Source organism: Myripristis murdjan, chromosome 9 (genome assembly GCF_902150065.1).
Source record: "Myripristis murdjan chromosome 9, fMyrMur1.1, whole genome shotgun sequence".
NCBI classification, from domain to species: domain Eukaryota; kingdom Metazoa; phylum Chordata; class Actinopteri; order Holocentriformes; family Holocentridae; genus Myripristis; species Myripristis murdjan.
In genome coordinates this window covers 25,182,931-25,203,615 of record NC_043988.1, presented here as the reverse complement: position 1 = coordinate 25,203,615, position 20,685 = coordinate 25,182,931, and the positions used below count along the sequence as shown (strand labels likewise).

At 41.3% G+C, this 20,685-nt stretch overlaps 1 protein-coding gene across 6 annotated transcripts in view; it reads right to left on the bottom strand.

Annotated features, from left to right (window-relative positions):
• gpat2 (glycerol-3-phosphate acyltransferase 2, mitochondrial) overlaps positions 1-20,685 on the bottom strand; it is a 156,974-nt gene that overhangs the window by 4,576 nt on the left and 131,713 nt on the right. For all 6 annotated transcript variants that reach the window (XR_003928706.1, XM_030059204.1, XM_030059205.1 and 3 more), the window contains 16 exons: positions 20,402-20,475; positions 20,200-20,310; positions 19,652-19,774; positions 18,010-18,109; positions 15,779-15,912; positions 14,935-15,034; positions 12,931-13,110; positions 11,600-11,698; positions 10,939-11,021; positions 9,880-10,007; positions 9,704-9,774; positions 9,242-9,402; positions 9,007-9,110; positions 7,375-7,559; positions 6,637-6,714; positions 489-608 (listed from right to left, as the gene is read on the bottom strand). Coding sequence is in view for 5 of the 6 variants with exons in the window: in XM_030059204.1 (XP_029915064.1) it covers positions 489-608; positions 6,637-6,714; positions 7,375-7,559; positions 9,007-9,110; positions 9,242-9,402; positions 9,704-9,774; positions 9,880-10,007; positions 10,939-11,021; positions 11,600-11,698; positions 12,931-13,110; positions 14,935-15,034; positions 15,779-15,912; positions 18,010-18,109; positions 19,652-19,774; positions 20,200-20,310; positions 20,402-20,475 (1,851 nt within the window). In the remaining variant the exon portion in view is untranslated. The remainder of the gene's footprint in view (positions 1-488; positions 609-6,636; positions 6,715-7,374; positions 7,560-9,006; positions 9,111-9,241; positions 9,403-9,703; positions 9,775-9,879; positions 10,008-10,938; positions 11,022-11,599; positions 11,699-12,930; positions 13,111-14,934; positions 15,035-15,778; positions 15,913-18,009; positions 18,110-19,651; positions 19,775-20,199; positions 20,311-20,401; positions 20,476-20,685) is intronic.

Genomic DNA, 20,685 nt, shown 5'->3' with positions numbered 1-20,685 from the left:
TACAGCAGATTCTGGGGGCTGAAGGTATCCTTTGACTGACTCAAAATCTAACAGATGTAAATAAGAGATGCAGAAAAAAGGTTAAATAAATTCATCTGACCATATTATATTTTTTATTGCTCAGGGGTACAGGCTTGTACCTCTTGCATCAGCTTATGCATCTTCGTGCAGTGCCCTCAACACAAAGGGTTTCTGAATAGCAGCTATTTCATAAATGCCAAACCTCTGAGGCTCCCACTGTAGTTTTGTTTGGATAGATTCAGTTTTGTTGGAATTTTTGAAGCTATAGCTCGAAGACTTTTAACAAATAGGGCTGCAATCTGTATTTGATTTACTAGAAATTTGAAAATACAATTGCATCAAGGAAAGTGAAGAAAATAGTGTCAGCTAGCTTGGGACACCATGGGGTTTTACTTCCCCTCAAAAACTTTCAGGCACCCATAACGCCCTAGTCTACAGCAAGTTGGGGAGCCAAGGGGGCTCTTTACCTTGTAGGAACGCAAGTCCGGCTCCTCACAGTCAGAGTCGCTGTGATACTGGTCATCACTGGTGGTCCAAGACAGATGGTCCTTCTTCCAGGAATCACAGATAGGAAACTCTCTGGGAATCTGAGTGGAAAGGACACAAGGACAAAGGAAATAAGAGGGAAGAGAGGACAAAGTGACCAAGCAAGCACACAGTATGTCAGATAGTAACCATTTTTGTAAGGCCATTATTACTATTTTAACATGTTGTCTTTCAAAATGACTGACAGCACCACATTAAAACAGTTACAGGTACTTTTTCAAGAATTGTGTGTAACTTAAGGAGAAGCTTGACAAAATGCTAACACTTTAACAAACTGGATGCTGGGTTGAGTACATTCATGCTTCTCTGAGAATGAACCCTATTGATTTTGTTGACCTCATGTCCTTCCCTCTACTACCACCTTCAGGCCAAAATGTCAACTTTGCATGCAAGATATCCAAAAAGGTAATGAAAGCCTCAATGCAAATAGATATTAAACCTGTGACCACACTCCACACCAGCTGGTGGCAATAATGATTTCATTGTTTGCCAACTGCCATTAAACATCAACAAGAAGAAGGGTAACCGTGAGAGCTCCTATAAAGAGCTGAGGGCTGTATTACAAAGCAAGTTCAACAGAGCCAGGCTTTCTTTGTGTGAGCTGGCTCAACAAAACCTAAAGCCCCGAGTAGAGATAAAAGGTATCATGACGGTGGTTAACAACTGGCTTTGTGAAGCCTGGCTTTCTTCTTTCTTCTGCACGTTCACATTAAAAAGGGGTGTTTCATGTGTCATGTGACTCTTCTTCTGCACAAGATGGACCAATTGTGTACTGCCTGCTTCACTCAGGAGGAAAAACTGTCATTATGGAGCACTATGAGGAGTACAAAAAAATGATTACTGTGGCCGCAAACAAGGCCAGAGAAGAATGTTGGCTGAAAATTGAGGATTGTGTAAATTTGTAAATTATCTTCCAGTTAGTTTCTATTAATTAAACATTAAACTCAAGAATTTCATTTATTTCATTATGTTTGCAGAGTATGTTACCATGGTGATAAAGCCGGGTGAAAAGAGAGCCACCTTTGTGACACGGAAAACTCTGGCTTTAGACTCAACATACCTCCCTAACCCGTTAATCTTGCTTCGTAGTACAGCCCTGTGGTGGCGTCGGTTTACAAACACAGAGTGCTCGACAATGATAGCAAAAGAGAGAAATGTCTCTCCAGTACAGGGACTACAAAACAATCTTAAGTGGAACACTATAAAACTTGACATCAAATAAACATTGGTGAGGCATTCAAAAAGTTGAGGGACCTGAAAACCACCAATCATTTCAAGAGTGACAAGGAGCTGCCATTCTGTTATACTAGTAGAATAAAATCAAAGCTTGCAGAGTATTCCTGCTTAGAGGGTCACACAGGAGTGAAATTGTCTTCCCACCTTTGCCAAACCTGATTTATTTGTTCAAGTCCTACAAATGCTGCCATACAGCCAATCCGATAACAATCCCAATAACTGCATGTGTATTATTACAGAACCTCTATCTAAACAAGTACCTAGGAAAAAGGAAAAACAAATACAAGGGAAAATGAGGACAGATAGAGAGACAGATAGAGAGAAAGAGGTGAAGCCAGATTACAACATTCGCAATACTTATTGTATTACTATGCCAATGTTAAGTCTGCCAATGTAATTTGTAACTTTCACCGGGCAGTTTTATAGAATTCCCTTGCCTTTTCTTTTCCTGTCAGACCCGGAGTTTATGAAGCACAGTTTACTAGAACTGATCAGAGGGCAGAGACTGCAGTAACACAGACTGCACCTCGATGATTACACTCATTACATTTTGTGTTGGTGTTGTTGCCATTCTCCACACAACCTCTACACTACAGGAGCAAGAGCAGTCCTGGATTTTGGCTTTAATGGATTGCCCTGATTTTGATGAGGGCCCTCATACTCCACAAAGGAAGATTCCTCTTGGCTGTGGAATGACCTTTCCTCTGGACTAAATGTCAAATTTGATATCTCTCAGTCTATTTGGCAGATTGCCATGACATTTGGTGTCCACATTCATCCTCCTCAGAGGAGGAACCCTCTCAATTTTTTGGTGAGCTCATTACCTTTCCTGTAGCACCACCTTCAGACAAAAATGTCAAATTGCCACAGGAGATACAATATATGGACAAAGTATTGGTCCACCTCCACGTTCCACCTCCAGGAGCTTTTACGACATCCCATTCAAAATCCATAGGCATTAACATGAAGTTGATTTTGGAGTGTGTCTGTGGGAATTTTTGCCCATTCATCCAGAAGAGCATTTGGGAGGTCAGACACTGATGTTGGACCAGAGGGCCTGGCATACAATCTCTGTTCTAGTCCATCCCAAAGGTACTGGATGGGGTTGAGGTCAGGACTCTGTGCGGGCCAGTCAAGTTCTTCCACACCAAACTCATCCAACCATGCCTTTATGGAGCTTGCTTTGTGCACTGGGGCACAGTCATGCTGGAGCAGAAAAGGGTCATCCCCAAACTGTTCTTACAAAGTTGGAAGCAGAGAATTTTCCAAAATGTCTTGGTAATCTTAAGCATTAAGATTTCCCTTCACTGGAACAAAGGGAAGAAAAACAAGCCCATTAGCCCTCCTCCTACAAATTTCACCATGGCACAATGCAGTCAGGCAGGTAATGTTCTCCTGGCATTTGCCAAACCCAGACTTGTGATTCGTCAGTCCACAAAACACGTTTCCACTGCTCTAGAATCCATTGGCGGTGTGCTGTACACCACTCCGCTTGGTGATGTAAGGCTTGCATGCAGCTGCTTGGCCATGGAAACCCATACCATGAAACTCCCTGCGTTAATGCCACAGGAGGTTTGGAGGTGGTTAGGCAGTGAGTCAGCAGAGCATTGCACCTCAGCACTCAGTGACCCGCTCTGTAACTTTACATGGTCTGCTACTTGGTGGCTGAGTCTCTGTGGTTCCTAAATGCTTCCACTTTGCAATAATACCACTTACAGTTGGAAATACCTAGGAGGGAAGAAATTTCACAAACTGACTTGTTGCAAAGGTGGCATCCTATTACATTACTATTACAGTACCACACTTGAATTCAGTGAGCTCTTGAGAACTACCCATTCTTCCACAAATGTTTGCAGAGACAGACTGCATGGCTAGGTGCTTGATTTTACACACCTGTGGCAATAGGACTGAATGAAACACCTAAATTCAATGGTTAAACGGCATGTCTCAATACGTTTATCAGTATAGTGTATCAATAAATCTTATTAGCAGATGGCCATGACATTTAGTGAATACATTTATTCTCCCCAAAGTAAGGATTCCTCTTGATTTTGATGACCACATTACCTTTCCTCTCGCACCAACCTCAGGCCAAAATGTACAAACCCCATTTGGTTTCCAGTTACATTGGAATGTGGTGTGGCGCAGCTCACAAGTACTGTACAATACAATACAACTTACATACACAACACAGCTGCAATGCCAATACAACTTTCATATGCATGACACAAACTACAGTCATAACAAATAAACAATGACAGAGTGAAATACTCCCTAAGCCCTTCATAATCAAACCTGTGTCCATTCAGCCACAAAAACATATAAAACATAAGAACATAAGAAATACATTCAAGGGAACAGAACTAGTTGGAAAGCATGTCTGAACCACTATAATGGGAGATAGATCGATGTATACAGGGTTATATCAAGTGTTCAGGGTGCATGCTGCTGTGAGGTAGCTACTGTTTATGATCCTGCTGGTTTTGACGCCAGTGACTTGCCATCTTCCTCCTGATGGTAGCAGGTTAAAAAAGCATTTAGCTGGGTGAGAAGGGTCAGAGGACACTCTGAAGGTCTTGTGTTGAATGTGGGCATGAAAAATAGAGGAAATGGAGGGGAGGTCATAACCAACCAACCTGACTGCTGTATGCACAATCCTCTCTAGCTGTGCTCTGTCTTGGGCTGTGGTGTTCTCAGACAATTACAGAGAACGTCAGCACACTCTCAATCACCGCCCTGTAAAAGAGCCGTATAGCCTCCTGGAAAAGCCTGACCTTCTTCAGTTGATGCATAAAATACAGTCTCTGATGGCATTTCTTGATTATGATGTCTGTATTGATTTCCCATTTCAGGGAATCTGAAATTGTTGTACCCAGGAATTTAAAACTCTCCACTCTTTCAACTAATTGCCCAATTCTCTCCAGAGGCTGAAACTCTGGTTTGTTTGTGACAACCATCTTTTACATCTTACTGACTGATTTACTGATTTAACTGCTGCTCTCAGAGCAACATCTAACAAGGTCCCCCCACCTCCCCTCTATATGCAGATTTGTTGTTGCTGAGATCATGCCTTTGATTGTGGTGTCATCAGCAAATTTTATAATTTAAAAGAGTCTGAGTTTGATATATACAGTCATTTGTGTAGATCAGAGGTTCTCAAACTTGTTACTCCAATGTGTGCATCTGATTTTTTTCAAGGTCTGAGGTCTGAAACGATTGGTGATAACAAAATAACATATTAACGTAAGCAAAATACATTCAAGTTCAAGACAGTCAAGACAGTCACAATACATTCAATTCTAGTGGGAGAAACTGCATTGTGCATTGTGCTTTACTGTCATTTATTGTTATGCTAGTTTCTCTCCTCTCTGCTCTCTGTGTTTCAACATGGGTGGGGCTCAGCCCTCCACATACACACAGACACACACAGACGCACTACACTTGTCAAGTTAATGAAAGTGAAAACCTTCGCACCACCACCAAAGCAAATTCTCTGGTGCAACATTATTGACTTGCCATTTGGTACAGATGTGGACCAAAGTCCGGACTTTGAGAAACCCTGGTGAAGACTGAATAGAGCAGTGGAGGTAAGATACAGCCTTGAGGTCACCAGTGTCCAGAATACTAGGTTTGGAAACCATGTGCTTGAATTTCATGACCTGTGTTCTGTTACTTGTAAAGTCCAATATCCTGTGGCACAGGCCTGGCTTGACCCAAAGCATGAATAATTTTTGAAATAGGAGGAATTGTATTGAAGGCTAAACCGTGGTCAACAAACAAGACTGTTGTAGCAGACATGAGTTTGTGTGGTAGAGAATTCCAAAGAGTGGGACTGTAATGACTGAAAGCACTATGAGCTGATGTTGAATGTATTCTTGGAAAAGTGAGTAGACCTTTACTTGATGATCTCAGGGATCTGTCTGGTGTGTACTCAGTGCATGCCAGAAATGTAAGATGGAGCTGCACCATGCAAAGCTTTAAAAACAATAAGTAAAATTTTTTAATCAATTCTCTGCTTCACCGGGAGCCAGCGAAGAGAAGCTAAAATTGTAGTGATGTGTTCACGCGTTTTGGTTCTCATTAAAACTGAATAATCTGAATCTGAATAAGCTGGAGTTTATCAAGTGCTTGTTTTGTTACTCCAGGAAAAAGTGCATTACAATAGTCCAACCTACTTGAAATGAAAGCATGAACCAACTTCTCAGAATCTGATAGTCATCCAGTGTCTAACCTCATTAATACACTGTATGAGATAATTTACTGGGCTTAGGTGGTCAGCAGAAACAGTAGAGAGATATTTGCTGACCAGCCTCTCAAACACTTTCATTATAACAGAAGCTAAAGCCACTGACCTGTAATTGTTCAAACAGCCGATATTGGATTTCCTGGGAAGTGGTACTATGACAACAGATTTAAAGCAAGATGGTACAGGTTGAGAGAGACCAGATAAAAATGTTGGTAAAAACAGGGGGTAACTGGTAAGCACAATACTTCAGAGTAGCTGTTGACACTTGGTCTGGCCCTGCGGCTTTCATGCAATTTTGTTCATATAGCAGGGACCTAATCTTGTGCTCCACAACAATAAAGAGTGGCTCAGTAGTGTTATCAACTTTGTGGACAGTCTGTGGGCTAGGAGATCTTGAGACAAACCTGCAGTGCCTAAAGTCTGTGATCTCATCTCCCACTACTTGCATTTCCTGACATGCACCAAGCCAACAGGGCACCAGCAGCGGATGGCTTGTGCAGGATGAACTTGAGGCAACAAAAATTTCCAAAGCACACATATATTGCTTTGGAACAAAACGTTGTATTTTTTATGTAAATTTATCTTACTTCTTCCATGATCAAGATGCCGCAGCGTACCAGACTGTCCACTGCATCCAGAGCGAAACTCTGAGAGGACTGACAGGGCTGGAGAGAGAGGGAGAGAGAGAGAGAGAGAGAGGGAGAGAGGGAGAGAGAGAGAGAGAGAGAGAGAGAGAGAGAGAGAGAGGTTGGAAATCCAGACAGCTTTAACTCATCACATGTTCAAGAACTGCTGAGGGGGACAACTGACATGCATCATAAGGGCTCTAGTAGACATATGAGATCAGAGGGAGAGAACGAGAGATGGCCAGCAGGTGGATGAGTTTAAAGAAAGATATTATTTAGTAAGGAATGGGGAGAGAAACACAGCCATGAGGAGAAAAACAAAAAAGAGTGACCAATGGAGTGCGAGGTGAGCAAAGAGAGAAAGGAATAGTATTTCTAGCTTGGATTAAGAGCCCTTGAAGTCAGTTAGATGGAACACATACATACACAACCCCACACACACACATACACACACACACACACACACACACACACACACATGTGCGCGCACGCGCGCACGTGCACACACACACACACACACACACACACACACACACACACACACAATTCAAAACCTCTCTCTGCCTGAGATAGAGGCAGTGGGGCAGGATGAATGGCTGTTCGGCTCCATTAAACATCCATTGAATGAGACGCGCTCTCTTGGTGCACACGTGCGCGGGTGTGTGTGTGCACGTGTATGTGCAGTGAATTCTAACTTACTGGCATAAAGCCTGGAGGCAAGAGATGGCAGAGCTGCAGGACTCTCTCATTCAGCTCAGACTGGCAGAGCACCACAGCAAACTCCATGTCACCTTTGACTTGCTCGTCTTCCACCTCGTCACTCCTGATGCTACCGCTTACGCCACTGCTGGCCACCTCATGCAGCATGGCTGACACTGCACACGCTGAGGAAACACATACAATATACATTAAAGGAATACATCTACTATGTGGAGGATTGGCCCATGGTCAGATCATTAAATAATAACATAGACACCACCACCAAAGATCAGTTGGACTGGATCTAGGACTTCTGCCATTACAGGATTATTTTCTTTTTTGTTGTTTTTTTGCCATCACTATTATATTTACCCTATCCATTCATGTGCTTGTGGGAAAGTTTGACATCTGAAGCTTCCAGCTGCGCTGGTAAACATCACTGCATGTATTTCATGTGCCATTTTGGCAGAAAATCAAACCCAGAAGACAAGTGATTTACAAACATGAAACATCAGAGGGTGTGCCTTTGCAAGTTTTTCAGTGTTGCTGCAGGCTTGGGTTCTACCAACTGTCTCCTGGTTTCAAGCTCAATTGCAATTACAATGTAAGGTTATAACTGCTGCAAATGATCATTTCATTACTTCTGATACTGCTAGTTGACTATCATCATGCATCACAGTATACGGTAGTATTAACATGGTGCACTGGACCAAACAACCTACCATGGATGCCTGAATGATTCTGGTGTTTATGCTTTCATCACTTAACGTGTAAGCTGACCTGAGGTTCTCATCACTAGACATGTGAGCTGACCTATGTGACAACTTGGTTGATGTCTTTAATGAGTTCTCTTGATAATACACTTGCTTATAAATGCTAAAATAATGGGGGTCATGAAGTTGATCCTTATAATAATATTAATAATGTGATATTTTATTCATTCCCATCAGGAAATTTTCTTTTGTCTGCCTTCCCAGAGAGGTAGGTGCAGGGTCAGCCAGAGATCAATGCTCTTGGAGCTGGTAGGGATTCAGTGTCCCCAGTGCTCATCAGCAGGCCAAAGGCTAGCCCCCATGTGTCATTTGTAAAAGACACAGTGGGAAATGGACAGGTCATAGCCTACAGAAACTAAGACAGGGAGGCTAAAGTGGAACTGTACTCCTACTAACGACCATTTTTCACAGCCACTGCTTCCTGTTCTCATTATGTTTAGCAGAAAAGTGGATGTAGTCAACAGCACTCAAAGCCTGGCATGTTTGTGACACTCTGTATTGAGTGCTAAAACTTGTTAAATCATCTTTCAAACAGGTTTTTCATAGTCATATGCCAACAGCAGTAGCCACAGCCAGTGCCTCCCACAAACATTCATCTGGCACTGCTAGCTAAAAATATGCCCAACGATCATACTTAGGCTTTGACTGTTTTATGAAAGGGTAGAAAGGACAAGCTAACAACAACAATAATTATAATCTTTAATATATGCACATGCAATTAGAGAATAAGATATATAACCATCAATTAATCAATAAATGAATCACAAAATGCAAGTCGATAAAATGTGGTGGAGCATTCTGGATGAGCTGCAGACAAGAAATAGACTCATGACTGAAACAGGGATGCACAGGTACTGACCACCAACAGCTTCTGTTATAAAGGTGTGTATGACAATCTGAGCGTGCAGGGAGAGGCTGAGTGTGGCAGCAAGGGAAGGATGTGGAGCAATAAAGGGGTCTTTCCTAGAAAGAGAAAGGCAGGGAGACATAGACAGCAAAGCAGATAGATTTTACTGAGAGGGGAGCTGAATGATAAGCAAAACCGTTTTGCTGCATATTTCACACCAGTTTTCTCTCACAACAAGAAAATCAACCTTGAAGAAATGGCAGCGATGCTGAGGTGAGGGGTGAGCAGCATAAGAGAATGATAGACCACCTCCACCAAACTTCCTCCAAAGCCCACATCTTTGTTCCTGAACAAGACTTCCTCTGTCAGCCAGGCCACATCACGACACAGGGCAGACACACATACACCCTGAAGGGCAGACGTGGAAGAGAGGGATTTTCATTTCAAAATCAGATATATTTATTAATCACACAGTGGCACTTGATAGACACCAGTGAGTATGACTCAGAAAATCACTGTCTCATTTTAACAAACAGAAACTACTCATCTTATGAGCCTACTGGAGTGGTGATGGGCCCTTAGTGGGGCAAAGGATGATTCAACACTGTGACTTATGAAACAGTCATTTTATGATTATAAAAAACGTGACAAGCAGACACGAACACATACACATAAAAAACACATACACAGAGAGAGACGGTGTGTGTACCTTGCGGTGTTTGTGCAGCAGAAGACTGGACACCAGACTAGTGGACATCACAGCCTTGCAGGCGGCTGCAGCTAAAAACACACAGTAAACTGCACAGTTTGTAGAAGAATACACCAATAGCTTATGAAGAATTATTTAGAATTCAGCACAGGTACTGTACATAATCCTGGATTTACAGTAGATGAGGTGAAGTATGAGGGCAATGCTGAGGTCTCTCTCTGTCTGATCTGGGTGGATGAGTTCAGGCACGTAATGAGAAGGCAGGAGCCATGTCATCATCCTCTGCCCAAATACAGTGTCAGCTCTTGAAAGACAGAGGAAGACAAGGGCATGGTATAGTTTATGTGCTGCTTATCTCATCCTGAGCTTGAGCGATAATCGGCATGAGTATTATTTATGCAGCTTAACTATGCATCTTTGCGTGTGCCACTGAGACTGAGCGAGAGAGGGAGAGAAGAGCGAGAGAGAGAGCAGTATTAAGTGCTGGCTCTGTAATACCTAAGTGCTATAGAGAGTGACACTATTGCTTTCAACCAAGAATATATAAAATGTTGGAGTATATACCTTTGTAAAAGTACTAATATTTGAACATGTAGGTTTTCCATTTTCAGTAGAGCAGCATCTGCATTCACTGCCTTCATTTATCATACATGGGAACAAAACAAAAGACGCTTCAAAAAGGTTTTACTTCAGCAGCCAGAGACAAAGAGAATCAGTGAGTATGGCAGTAACAGGATGTGAAGTACCAGAGCATTTTAATGTAGACATGCACAAAGCACTACAATTGCTCACATGCTGATAACAACCCAATCTGCTATCTCTCTCTCTTCTTCTTTCCAACTATCACTTGCCATCTCGTTCACTCATGCTCATTTTTTCCCGTCTTCCCACTCTCTCAGAAGAATTAAACATACGAGGGGAGCAGACGCCAAGCAGAGATTGAGCAAGGATGATATTTTCTTTCCTTTATCTTTTTCACTGGCAGACTGTGTAATGTTGATGCTAATTGGACCGCGTCTAAGAGGATGAAAACTCTCACATAACTTGCATCATATCTGTGCCAAATTTAAGGTTTAGAGCAAAGTTTATCTTGAAAGTTTAAGGGAAAGTAACTTTCCAATTTCACAGATGTTAGATAAGGCACAATCCCACCCAAAATCTCATTGTGGAAACTTCACACAGACACATATAAGCACACGTGCATGTATGTGAGCATATACGCATAGTTGGATAACCTGTTGTTGAGGATTTTAGGCAGCAACAAGTCCTGTAGAGGGCGCCATCCATCCACTCGGCATCTCCCTGTCTCACACATCTCCTGCGCACACACACATACAAACAAACGGATAATGTGTACACACTTGAATATGCGTGTACGTCCTTACACACGTACACACACACATACACACACATGGAGCTGCAAAGTATTAACTCTAAATAATTCAATATTGGAGCTCCAGTAGACTGAGTTAGGAAAATTGGACCAAGTTGTGAGCTGAATCATTTCACTGGCTCACTTTAATTGAAATCCTAGACTAATCTGCATTTACCCTTTTTGCCTCTTCTGAGTGGTTACCACTGTTGCAGCCCATTCCCCAATTACCCCATTATCATCGCCGAATATTAACCTTAAGGCGAACCTGCCTCTGACTCCTTTTACTGCTGAATGAGGATCAAGAAAACTGAAGGATAAAGTAAAACAGTTGAGAAACAAAGTAGGAGTTGAATCCCATTAGGGTAAAGCTCAAACAACTTTAAACCTCATTTGTACAAGCTGATTTAGTTAGCCCTGTTTAAAAGGTCACTGTAATATAAGACAAGGCTTAATCTTTGCCTGTGCAGCAGTTTGTAAATGATAAGCAGATCTTTGACAGTTTGCTTGATTCAGTTTTGTACCTTGAGAGAGAAGGGCTGTGCGAGGTGGATCCTTACTGCTCCTTGCGGTCTCCTCCAGAGAAGAGAGCACAGGCACCACAGAAAAGAGCTTAAGCCAACCTGCGGAGATATGTTACACACACACACATTTAGTTGAGTGCTACATAATGACTTAGCCTTAGCGATAACATCATAATGAGGCTTTGCCTTTAGGAGGTACATTACAACAGCAGTATCACTAATGAGCAGGATCCATAATGAGCAATAAGATTAACAGCCAGTCAAAGTGAGTGTTATGTGTGCATGTGACCGTATGTATAATACTTCACTGTGTGTTGTGTCTCAACTACTGAGAGCAAAATGATGAGGCGAAGACCTTATTATGGCAATTAACCCAAAGAAACACCCATTCACCAGTACCCACTCGAAGCATTGACAACACAGACAAAGACTAATGGAGACTTAAAGCGATCTGTATTGTCTTACAAAATAAAATGCACGCCTGACCTCATCAACCATCTTTGGCTAGCACAATGTAGATGTCAGAGAACAAAGCACAGTTCTCAAAGCTGTGTTCTGGATCATCACTGGTAATTCTCAGATATTATGTTTTTCCTCTAAACCAAATCTGTTCACTTGCCTGTAAGGATACAATGGTTACAAATGGCTGCTATTAAGAGGCATGCATGTGCAGAGCTTTTTTTTTTTTTTTTTTTTTTAACTTTATTTTTGTGCATTATTTTTTTTAGTCAAAACCGAATATACAGACCAAAGGATAACAGACATGCTCATTATAGGTAAGGGGAAAAATTTGACATCATGTATAACAAGAAAATAATCTAAAGTCCATTCTGTTGGCTTTAATACAGAAGGAAATAAAACAAACAAATAAATAAATAAATAAGTAAATAAATAAATGCGGTAAATAGCAAAGTAATCACTTCAGATTCAAATAATATTTCCAATTTTCCAATATTTTTCAAATTTCTTTTTTGCATGTCTCAATGAAAGTCAGTCATTCTGTAGTAAAGATTTCCTAAGCTATTTCTATCCACTCAATGATTGCTGACTCCTTATACAGCCATTTCCTGGTTATTGCTTTTTTACTACCTGCTAGTAGTACTTGTAATAAATCTGTCCTGTTCTTTCATCTTAATTAGTACATTTCAAATTATGTGACATTGAAATTAAAATCAAGCTCTGAGCTAATTACTGATCTGATCTCCTTTAACACTTCTAGCCAGTAAGAAGAGATATTACAACACTTCCAAAAATATGAAAATGACCAGCAGACATATTACCACACATTGTGCAACATGTGCAGAAGTATGTTTATGTTTGCATGCAGGCACCTGAGTATTAGTCTTGGGGATGCAGTCGTAAGTGACGCCCACAGGAACCAGACTGACATCGGGCACAGATCCCTCTTTGATGAATTGTCTGATGCAAGCGAGCCACTGGCCACCTTGGCCAGACTCCCATGACACTCCAACACTTATGGCCTGGCCCTCATGAAGCAGCTCAAGTATCAGCTGGAAACAGAGCAAAAAACAGTTAAAGGCATGAAAAGTTCTGTGAGTGGGAGAGAAATTAACATAAAAGGCCTTCCACCAGTTTCATAACAAGCATGAAACCGAGCAGACCCACGGCACATACTAGGGGCAGGGAATCACTGGGTAACTGGTGATATGATACCATCATGGCATTATACCCATGTTAACGATGGTATCATGATACAGATGATTCTGCGATATGCGATATGTTGTAAGATAATCATATATGATTATCTTAAGCCTGACCATGACAGTTTCAGTTAAAATACCAAAAGGCAGGGAACAAATATGCCTCACAGGTACACAAATGTGCATCTGTGCAAATTAATCTGAAAACTCAAACATTGATACTAGGCATGTGTTTTGATAATGTTTCACAAGAGGAAGTAACGTGTACAGCACATTTGTTCTACTAAACGTCCAAAACTGAGTTTCTTCAGCTTGCCAACACACTGAAAATTCCCCACCGCTGCAGGCGTCCAGCTTAGGGGAGTCCCCGGCAGTTGACCAAGCACGGTGACGTTTCAATCCAGAGCAGGTGGGGCATATTATTCGTCCTACTAAACATCCATGAGCGAGCGAGTGAGTGAGTGACCCCAATTTTCCATGCATAGCCCATGGCGGCACTGCTGTGCAAGCCGTGGGAAAAACAGATAACAGCAAAAGAGCCTTCAGAGTGAAGATGAAGAGACAGGATGATGGAGTGTGTGGGCGAGGCAACCAGGCAAAATGGAAGGAAGACAAGTCAAAATGCAAAGGATAGAGGATATAGAGTAGATGTGAGCGATTGTGGGAGAGGCACATCACAAGATTCAGATATACCTGCCTCAAGTACTATTTTCCCCCTACAGACAGGGAAAATTCAATTATTATTGAACAGCAGCTAAGCAGGCCTACACTCAATAAACAATAAAGGTCTATTAACATTGAAATACAGCCAATAAACAAGCTGCTTTCTCACACAGAGCCAATATGCTTACTCACATAAATGGTCAGTGAAAAATAAATAAAAAAAAAACCTTCTCACTGGCTCACTCAAACAGCCTGTTTATGTTTCACTGTGGCGGTATTCCCTCGGATTAATGACAGGCTGAGCCATTTCACTGAGCTGTATGGCACAATATTGATCTTAATAAAGTCAGTGACTCCTGCAAATTAAACACATTTTATTTAGGGATCTGATATAATGCAAAGACAGGCAGATACACACTGAGGAAGATGTTAATGATAAACAGGCATTAGTGGGGGAAAATAGTAAAGAAAGGCAGGGCATGAAGCAAAACACAATGAGAGGGCACTTCAGGAAATTAAGATTGCAAAAAAAGACTAAGAAGAGAGATATTAATACACTGCATAGAAATCTCCCAAAGATGGAAAAACCAACAAATTACCTTCCAATAAAAATAGGCACAACCTGCCTGGGTCTGCCAAGCACACACAATCAAGCTAGCCCCATTCTTCTATCATCTCTTTCCCTCCCTCTCCCTCTTTCTCGTTCCCTCTCCCTCTTTCTCCCTCCCTCCTCTGTCCAACCAACTCCAAAGCTGCTATCTCCAGCAAAACTCAAGCCTCTTGGTATTTTGTGAGACTGAATAGAGAAAGTGCAATGAGGTTGGGAAAAAGAGGGACAGGGTGTGAGAAAGATTCATTCTGATGAAGAAGCTGACAGTGAAAATGTTAAATTTAGCAGAGCTTTGAAAATGGTGTGTATGTGTGAAATATGCGTAAATGAGTATTATGTGTGTGTTTCACCGCTGAATGTAAAGAAATTAACCAGCCAACCTAAGTGAGTGTCATGCTTACAGAGGTCATCACTGGTGAGTACAGGCTGTCCATCTCGGTGTCCTGCTCAGTCAGTGCGTTACGTGGCAGAAGGACCACACCTAGTTTCTGCAGGACAGACCTACAGGCAGAAAAGAAAGGTTAAAAAAAGAAAAAAAAAAGAAAAGAAAAAGGCTGACCAGCTGGTCATTAACACCATCTTACTGGCCTCTACAGGATGATGTATCAGGCTGTGCCTGTCAAACATAATTTCTCAGGTGATACGAGGCATCACTAGTCTCACTTTGATGAAACATGGAGGGATGATACATGTTTAAACTGTATTCTATCGCTTTAAAAAATGAAAGATTAGCTTAAAGGTTGTGCTACAATTACACTTAATACTTCAAACTTTAAAACCCCCAACCCCAACAGAAGTCCAACTGACTTCAAACTTGTTACGCACATTCAGTTCTCCTTAAAAATTAAACTGATTGGCCTAATGAGGGCACTATAATTAAAGGTCAAAATTTTAAACTCAAACACAATGTCTCTGACACCACCGGTGTGATTTTGATGAGGGATGACACATTTTGGCACTGTGTTCTGGTGTTTGACGTAATTACACTGATTGGCTAATGGAGATGTTATAATTAAAAGGTCAAAATGTAAAATTTTCAAAGGCCAGAACTGTAACAGCACCAGTTTGGTTTTAATGAAACTTAGAGAGAGATTAGGTGTCTTGTTTCTGATTGGCCCAAGGAGTGCCTGCATCATTTGTAGGTGTTGATGTGTATACTCTGTACTTGTCCATCTGTAGGACTGAATAGATGGTTTTGTGTCTGCGATTGAGTGTGTGTGTGTGTGTGTGTGTGTGTCTGTGTACCGTATCCAGGAGCTATTAATCTGAAGGGGACAAAGAGTGTATGGAACTCTCAGGTTGTGGCAGAAGAGAACTAGAGGGATGAGAGCAGAGTCCATGATGCTCTGACGCATGTACACATACACCAGCTGAGACCCCTAAACAACAGATAAACAGACACAGCTTTAGATAACTACGGTTATTCACATTGTTGCTCATTGTAGCTAACAATGGCAGACTGCTCACAGTAGGTACAAGCAGTGAGTCGATTCACATGCACACACACACACACACACACACACTCACACACTCACACACACACACACATATGTGCACACAAAGATTTAGGAGCGTGTCTGTCTGGCCTTATATTTAATCAGTATCAATCATCAAGCCCCACAGGCCTAGCTGAGATAATACCAGCAGAATGGAGTGTTCAGAAAATACATTTATATTTTGAACCAGCACAGATTTTTTTTTTACTCATGAAGAAATAGCATAGAAAAGACAAGGAACAATGTGTGAATGAAACTGACCACATGTTACCTAAAGCCAGAGCACAGCAGCTTCATAGAGTTTTTTCCAAGGTCAACAAGAATTCTGTTCATGTTCATGAACTCCCCTGTTCATGTTCTTCTCAGAGCACCTGATTCTTTTCATTAGTAATATGGGCATGGAGAGCTGATTTCCCCACCAAACTCAATTACATTTCCACTGAAGTAAAGGCTGAGATAAAATATGATTGCACTTTTGCAGATATGATAATGTCACTAGTAAAAAGGCGATAATGCCTGCAATTTAAATGTTACTAAAGCAATAACAATGTCACATTTTATATACATATAAAAAAGGACCCTGCAGGATCTTTCAAAAGTAATCAAAATAACCCAAGGTCGCATTTTTCAAAATAACTTTCTTTCTTTCTTTCTTTCTTTCTTTCTTTCTTTATTTGCCATTTTTATCTTCTCTTATCCACTGGCTAAAATTGCTTCCAAAACCTAATTTTTCCAAAGCTCATTTTTCACGAAACTGAAAAATGTTACATTAATTCATTACTTAAAATGACTTGCCAGATAAAATGACGTTGACCAGCCAAGTTGTAACTTATTAGTTGCTAGTTTTTAATCACTGTAGTTTTAAACTTGTGAGCCCATACTGTAGCGATAGGTTATCACTATAACATGAACAAAATGTTTCCATGTTTCTGAAATAAGTGAGACAAAATGGAGGATACACAAGCATAAAAATGACACCAGAGACTTATGTGTCAAATTATACAATAACCATAAGGTTAAAAAACATTACCTTTCACCTTTTAGAGTAATTTGCCATGATGGAGAAAAAACTGTGTTCCTTTTTTTTGCATGGTTTTCCTAGATCAAGGTTCAAGACGTGTGTTTAGCCAGCCTAGAATTACATTGAACAGGGAGAGCACGACTGATATGCTGCTAGAAATGTCTGAGTTTCTAATGACTTACAGATGAGTGAAAACTATATGCACCTCCAGAGTCTCATTTTCAGGTGCTTTTCTCCTCCGTTTTGTATTTTAGTGTATTTTAGTGAGACTCCAGCTGAAGATGCTGTTCACTGGAGTCATTCATGCCTATCAGGAAGCTCTGTAACAGCAGCATGACTAAAACCATTATTTACTTGTGCTCATTTAGCCAACCATGTAATTAGAGTTGTGTAGTGTGCAGCTGAAACCTCACAGGAATAATTAAATGTAGCAAGGCAAGAAAGAGAACAGTAAGATGTCAAGAGTTCTTAATGTTTATTCTTTCCTGACTTTTAAAAGTGTTAAACATTAAGACATTTGACTGTAACACAGCAAACCTTTTGGTTAACTGAAAATTACAAAATGAGGTGCATCGGTTATGTACAAAAAAAGGCTGCAGCTCATTACCATTTCATTACCTATGTCTAAAAACACCCCGACTTCACATCCTCAATAATACGATTATGAAGCCAAACATTAAGCAGTGTATCACTCTCCAAATAAACACTCTCTGTACTCAAAGAGCATTTATTTGCATTTATAAATGCAGAAAATACAGACAGACAACCTTGGGGCATATTGAGTATAGAGAGTCATCTATGAATGCAACATTAGGAAGGCATATTCTTCTGTGTGTGTGTGTGTGTGTGTGTGTGTGTGTGTGTGTGTGTGTGTGTGTGTGTGTGTGTGAGCATGTGTGTCAGCAAGACATATTATTCTGGGTGTGTGTGCATGTGTGTCAGCACTCATTTGCATGTACCTGTTGTGAGGCTGTGTGCAAAGCCTCCACGTGGTTGAGGTTAACTTGAATACTCCAGAGCATGGAACCAAAAATCTTCAACAGCACCCAGCCCACAAACCTACGCAGGAAAACAGAGCAGGTAGAGTATTAGCAGTGAGTAAAGCAATGAGTAAGAGAACCAGAGGAGAGAGAGGAGCATAAATGGGTGACTGAAGATAAGGAGGAGGTGTGGAAAGCGTAGAGAAGCACAAGGAAACACTGGACAGATAGGAGTGATGCCAGAAGAGAAAACAAACACCTTCGGTTTGACAGAGGGAGAAAGGGAGAGTTAGGAGAGGAAGAGAAGATGCAGTCAAGTGTGCCAACATGTAAATGAGATAGATGGGAGAGAGACAGAATAGGGATGGGGACAAGAAACTGATGACATAAGAGAGAAACAAAATTGAGGGCGATAAAGAGAGGAGAGAGGAGGCATGGTGTGGGGGTGACATCTGCAGATAGAGGCAGTGAAGGGGTGAGAGAGAGAGAGAGAGAGAGAGAGAGAGAGAGAGAGCGAAAGAGGGGAGAGAGCAGCAGAGAAAATACAGGGCAGATTTCGAGGACACATTCCTAAAACTATGAGAGACAGATAAGAGAGTGTCTTCAAAAGTTTCCAGTTATGCAAGAGATTGTTAAAGACAGGCTGACACGTAACACCCACTACCAATTTTAAGCTACAACTTTTCACTGTTTTGCAACTTTTCAATGCCCTCCTCCACCTCAATTAGGAGAGTCTGCACCTTAACACCTGTCACATACAGAATCTTGCAGTGTTAGCTAGCTGCACAAAAAAATATACCAACTGGCGGCCCCTGGTGGCTCACCATTTGGAGTACACACCACGTAAAACTGAGGCTAAGCTGTAGCGGCCTGGGTTTGAATCCGACCCAGATCCTTTGCTGCATGTCATCCCCTCTCTTTCCCTATCTTTCCTTTCTCTCTCCACTGTGACGGTCTAATAAAGCAGAAATGCCCCCAAAAAATGCCCTGGTTCCTATTAAATTTCAATTTTGAAATTACATTTTTTTTTTCTAAATACAGACCTCAATTTCTTGATTTAATATAAAGATTTTCATGTTGACAATCAGTTATGTGGATGGTTGTCTTTCCCTCCTAACTCTGGCATATTGTTCTACGAACAAAGATTATATTTCACAGCAACAAATATCAGAAGATGTTGGATAATGGAGAAAATTTGTAGTCCTGTGTAAATAAAACATGAAAAGAAAATGTAATGAATGCATATTGGGACAAAACTCTTTTTCGTTTTACTATTTCTCCATACCTCCATAAAGATGTTTTGGATAATTTCACCTGAAGATTCACAGGACCTACTTAGACTTTCCACACTTACATATGAACTCTGATATAAGCCAGATCTGGCTTGACTTTCAACTCTTTTATTTTTTGTGCATGGTAGCCAATTTCTGATGGGATTTCCTGTCAGCATGTAAACACTGGGTCACGCAGTTGTAATGTATAATGCATCCTATTTTTTCTATTTTATGTAAAATTGTTGCATATTACAGCTTCTTTTTTTCACAAAGAAGAATTCAGCCTCTGTTCATATCTCATTCACACCTTCATCCTCCCACCCACTCATACACCCACTCGTACACACCGTAAGAGGCCAGGAGAGATGCAGGTTTTAATGAGGGGGAGGTATGGTGAGAGGCGGATGAGTTGCCCTTGGCTGCCTCCCCCATCTGGTGCTTTATGTTCTGCTGTGAGAGCCTCCTGCACCCTGTAACACGTGGTCAAAGGACAGCAGGGTTACCATAGCACAAAGCTGCTTTTGTGCTGCACATAGACAAACACCAGCGTTCCAGTAACACAACAACATCCTTGGGTAAAGAGGTTACATAAAGGTTAAACTCAATTATCTGAGGGAGAGAAAACAACAGATACAAACTGAGGACTCAGTGACAGAGACAGGGAAAGTCTGGCGACAGTCCCAAGTTATCCCATTTCCCTTCATTCGGTTTGTACAGGCCCTACGCTAGCCTTCATTTTCTATATCTGTCTCTATATCTCTTATCTTCCCTGCTCCTTTTTCTTTCCCTCTCTCCAGACCTGAGGAGACCTGTTTCATTTTCTATATCTCTGACTATCAAATGTTTACTCTCCTCTGGCATCTATACCCCTCTCCTCCTCTTTCCTCTCAGGTACCTGTTGCTCTGACACACTTTGTCCAGTCTGCTACTCGCAGGACTTGGGTAAACCTTACGTCCACTCACAAACAGCACACAGCACACCCTCCGCACTAGCCAGCCACGGTACCTACAATATAAAACACACAATACAGGCAGTTAGGAAATGTGGCGGCTGCAAGAATTTGTGTGTGCTTGTCTAACTGGACATTAATTAATACCTGGTGTCTGTCTCACTGACACTCAGAAGGTTCCTGAAGCCAAGAAAGGGTGTGTTTTTTCCATGCTTTTTGCCCTGAGCCATAGGAAAAAAACAAAACACAGAGAAACAGACATCTCCAGCTGACCCGGGTCATTACATCAACGAGATTAAGCACTGTCAGACATAATCCCATTCATCACATAAAAGACATCAATACAACCTACAAGGGCCCTGAAGGATGCTGTCTGAATGGGGACATCTATTTAGGCTTCTCTGAATTTGCTAAATGAGCTTAGTGTGTCA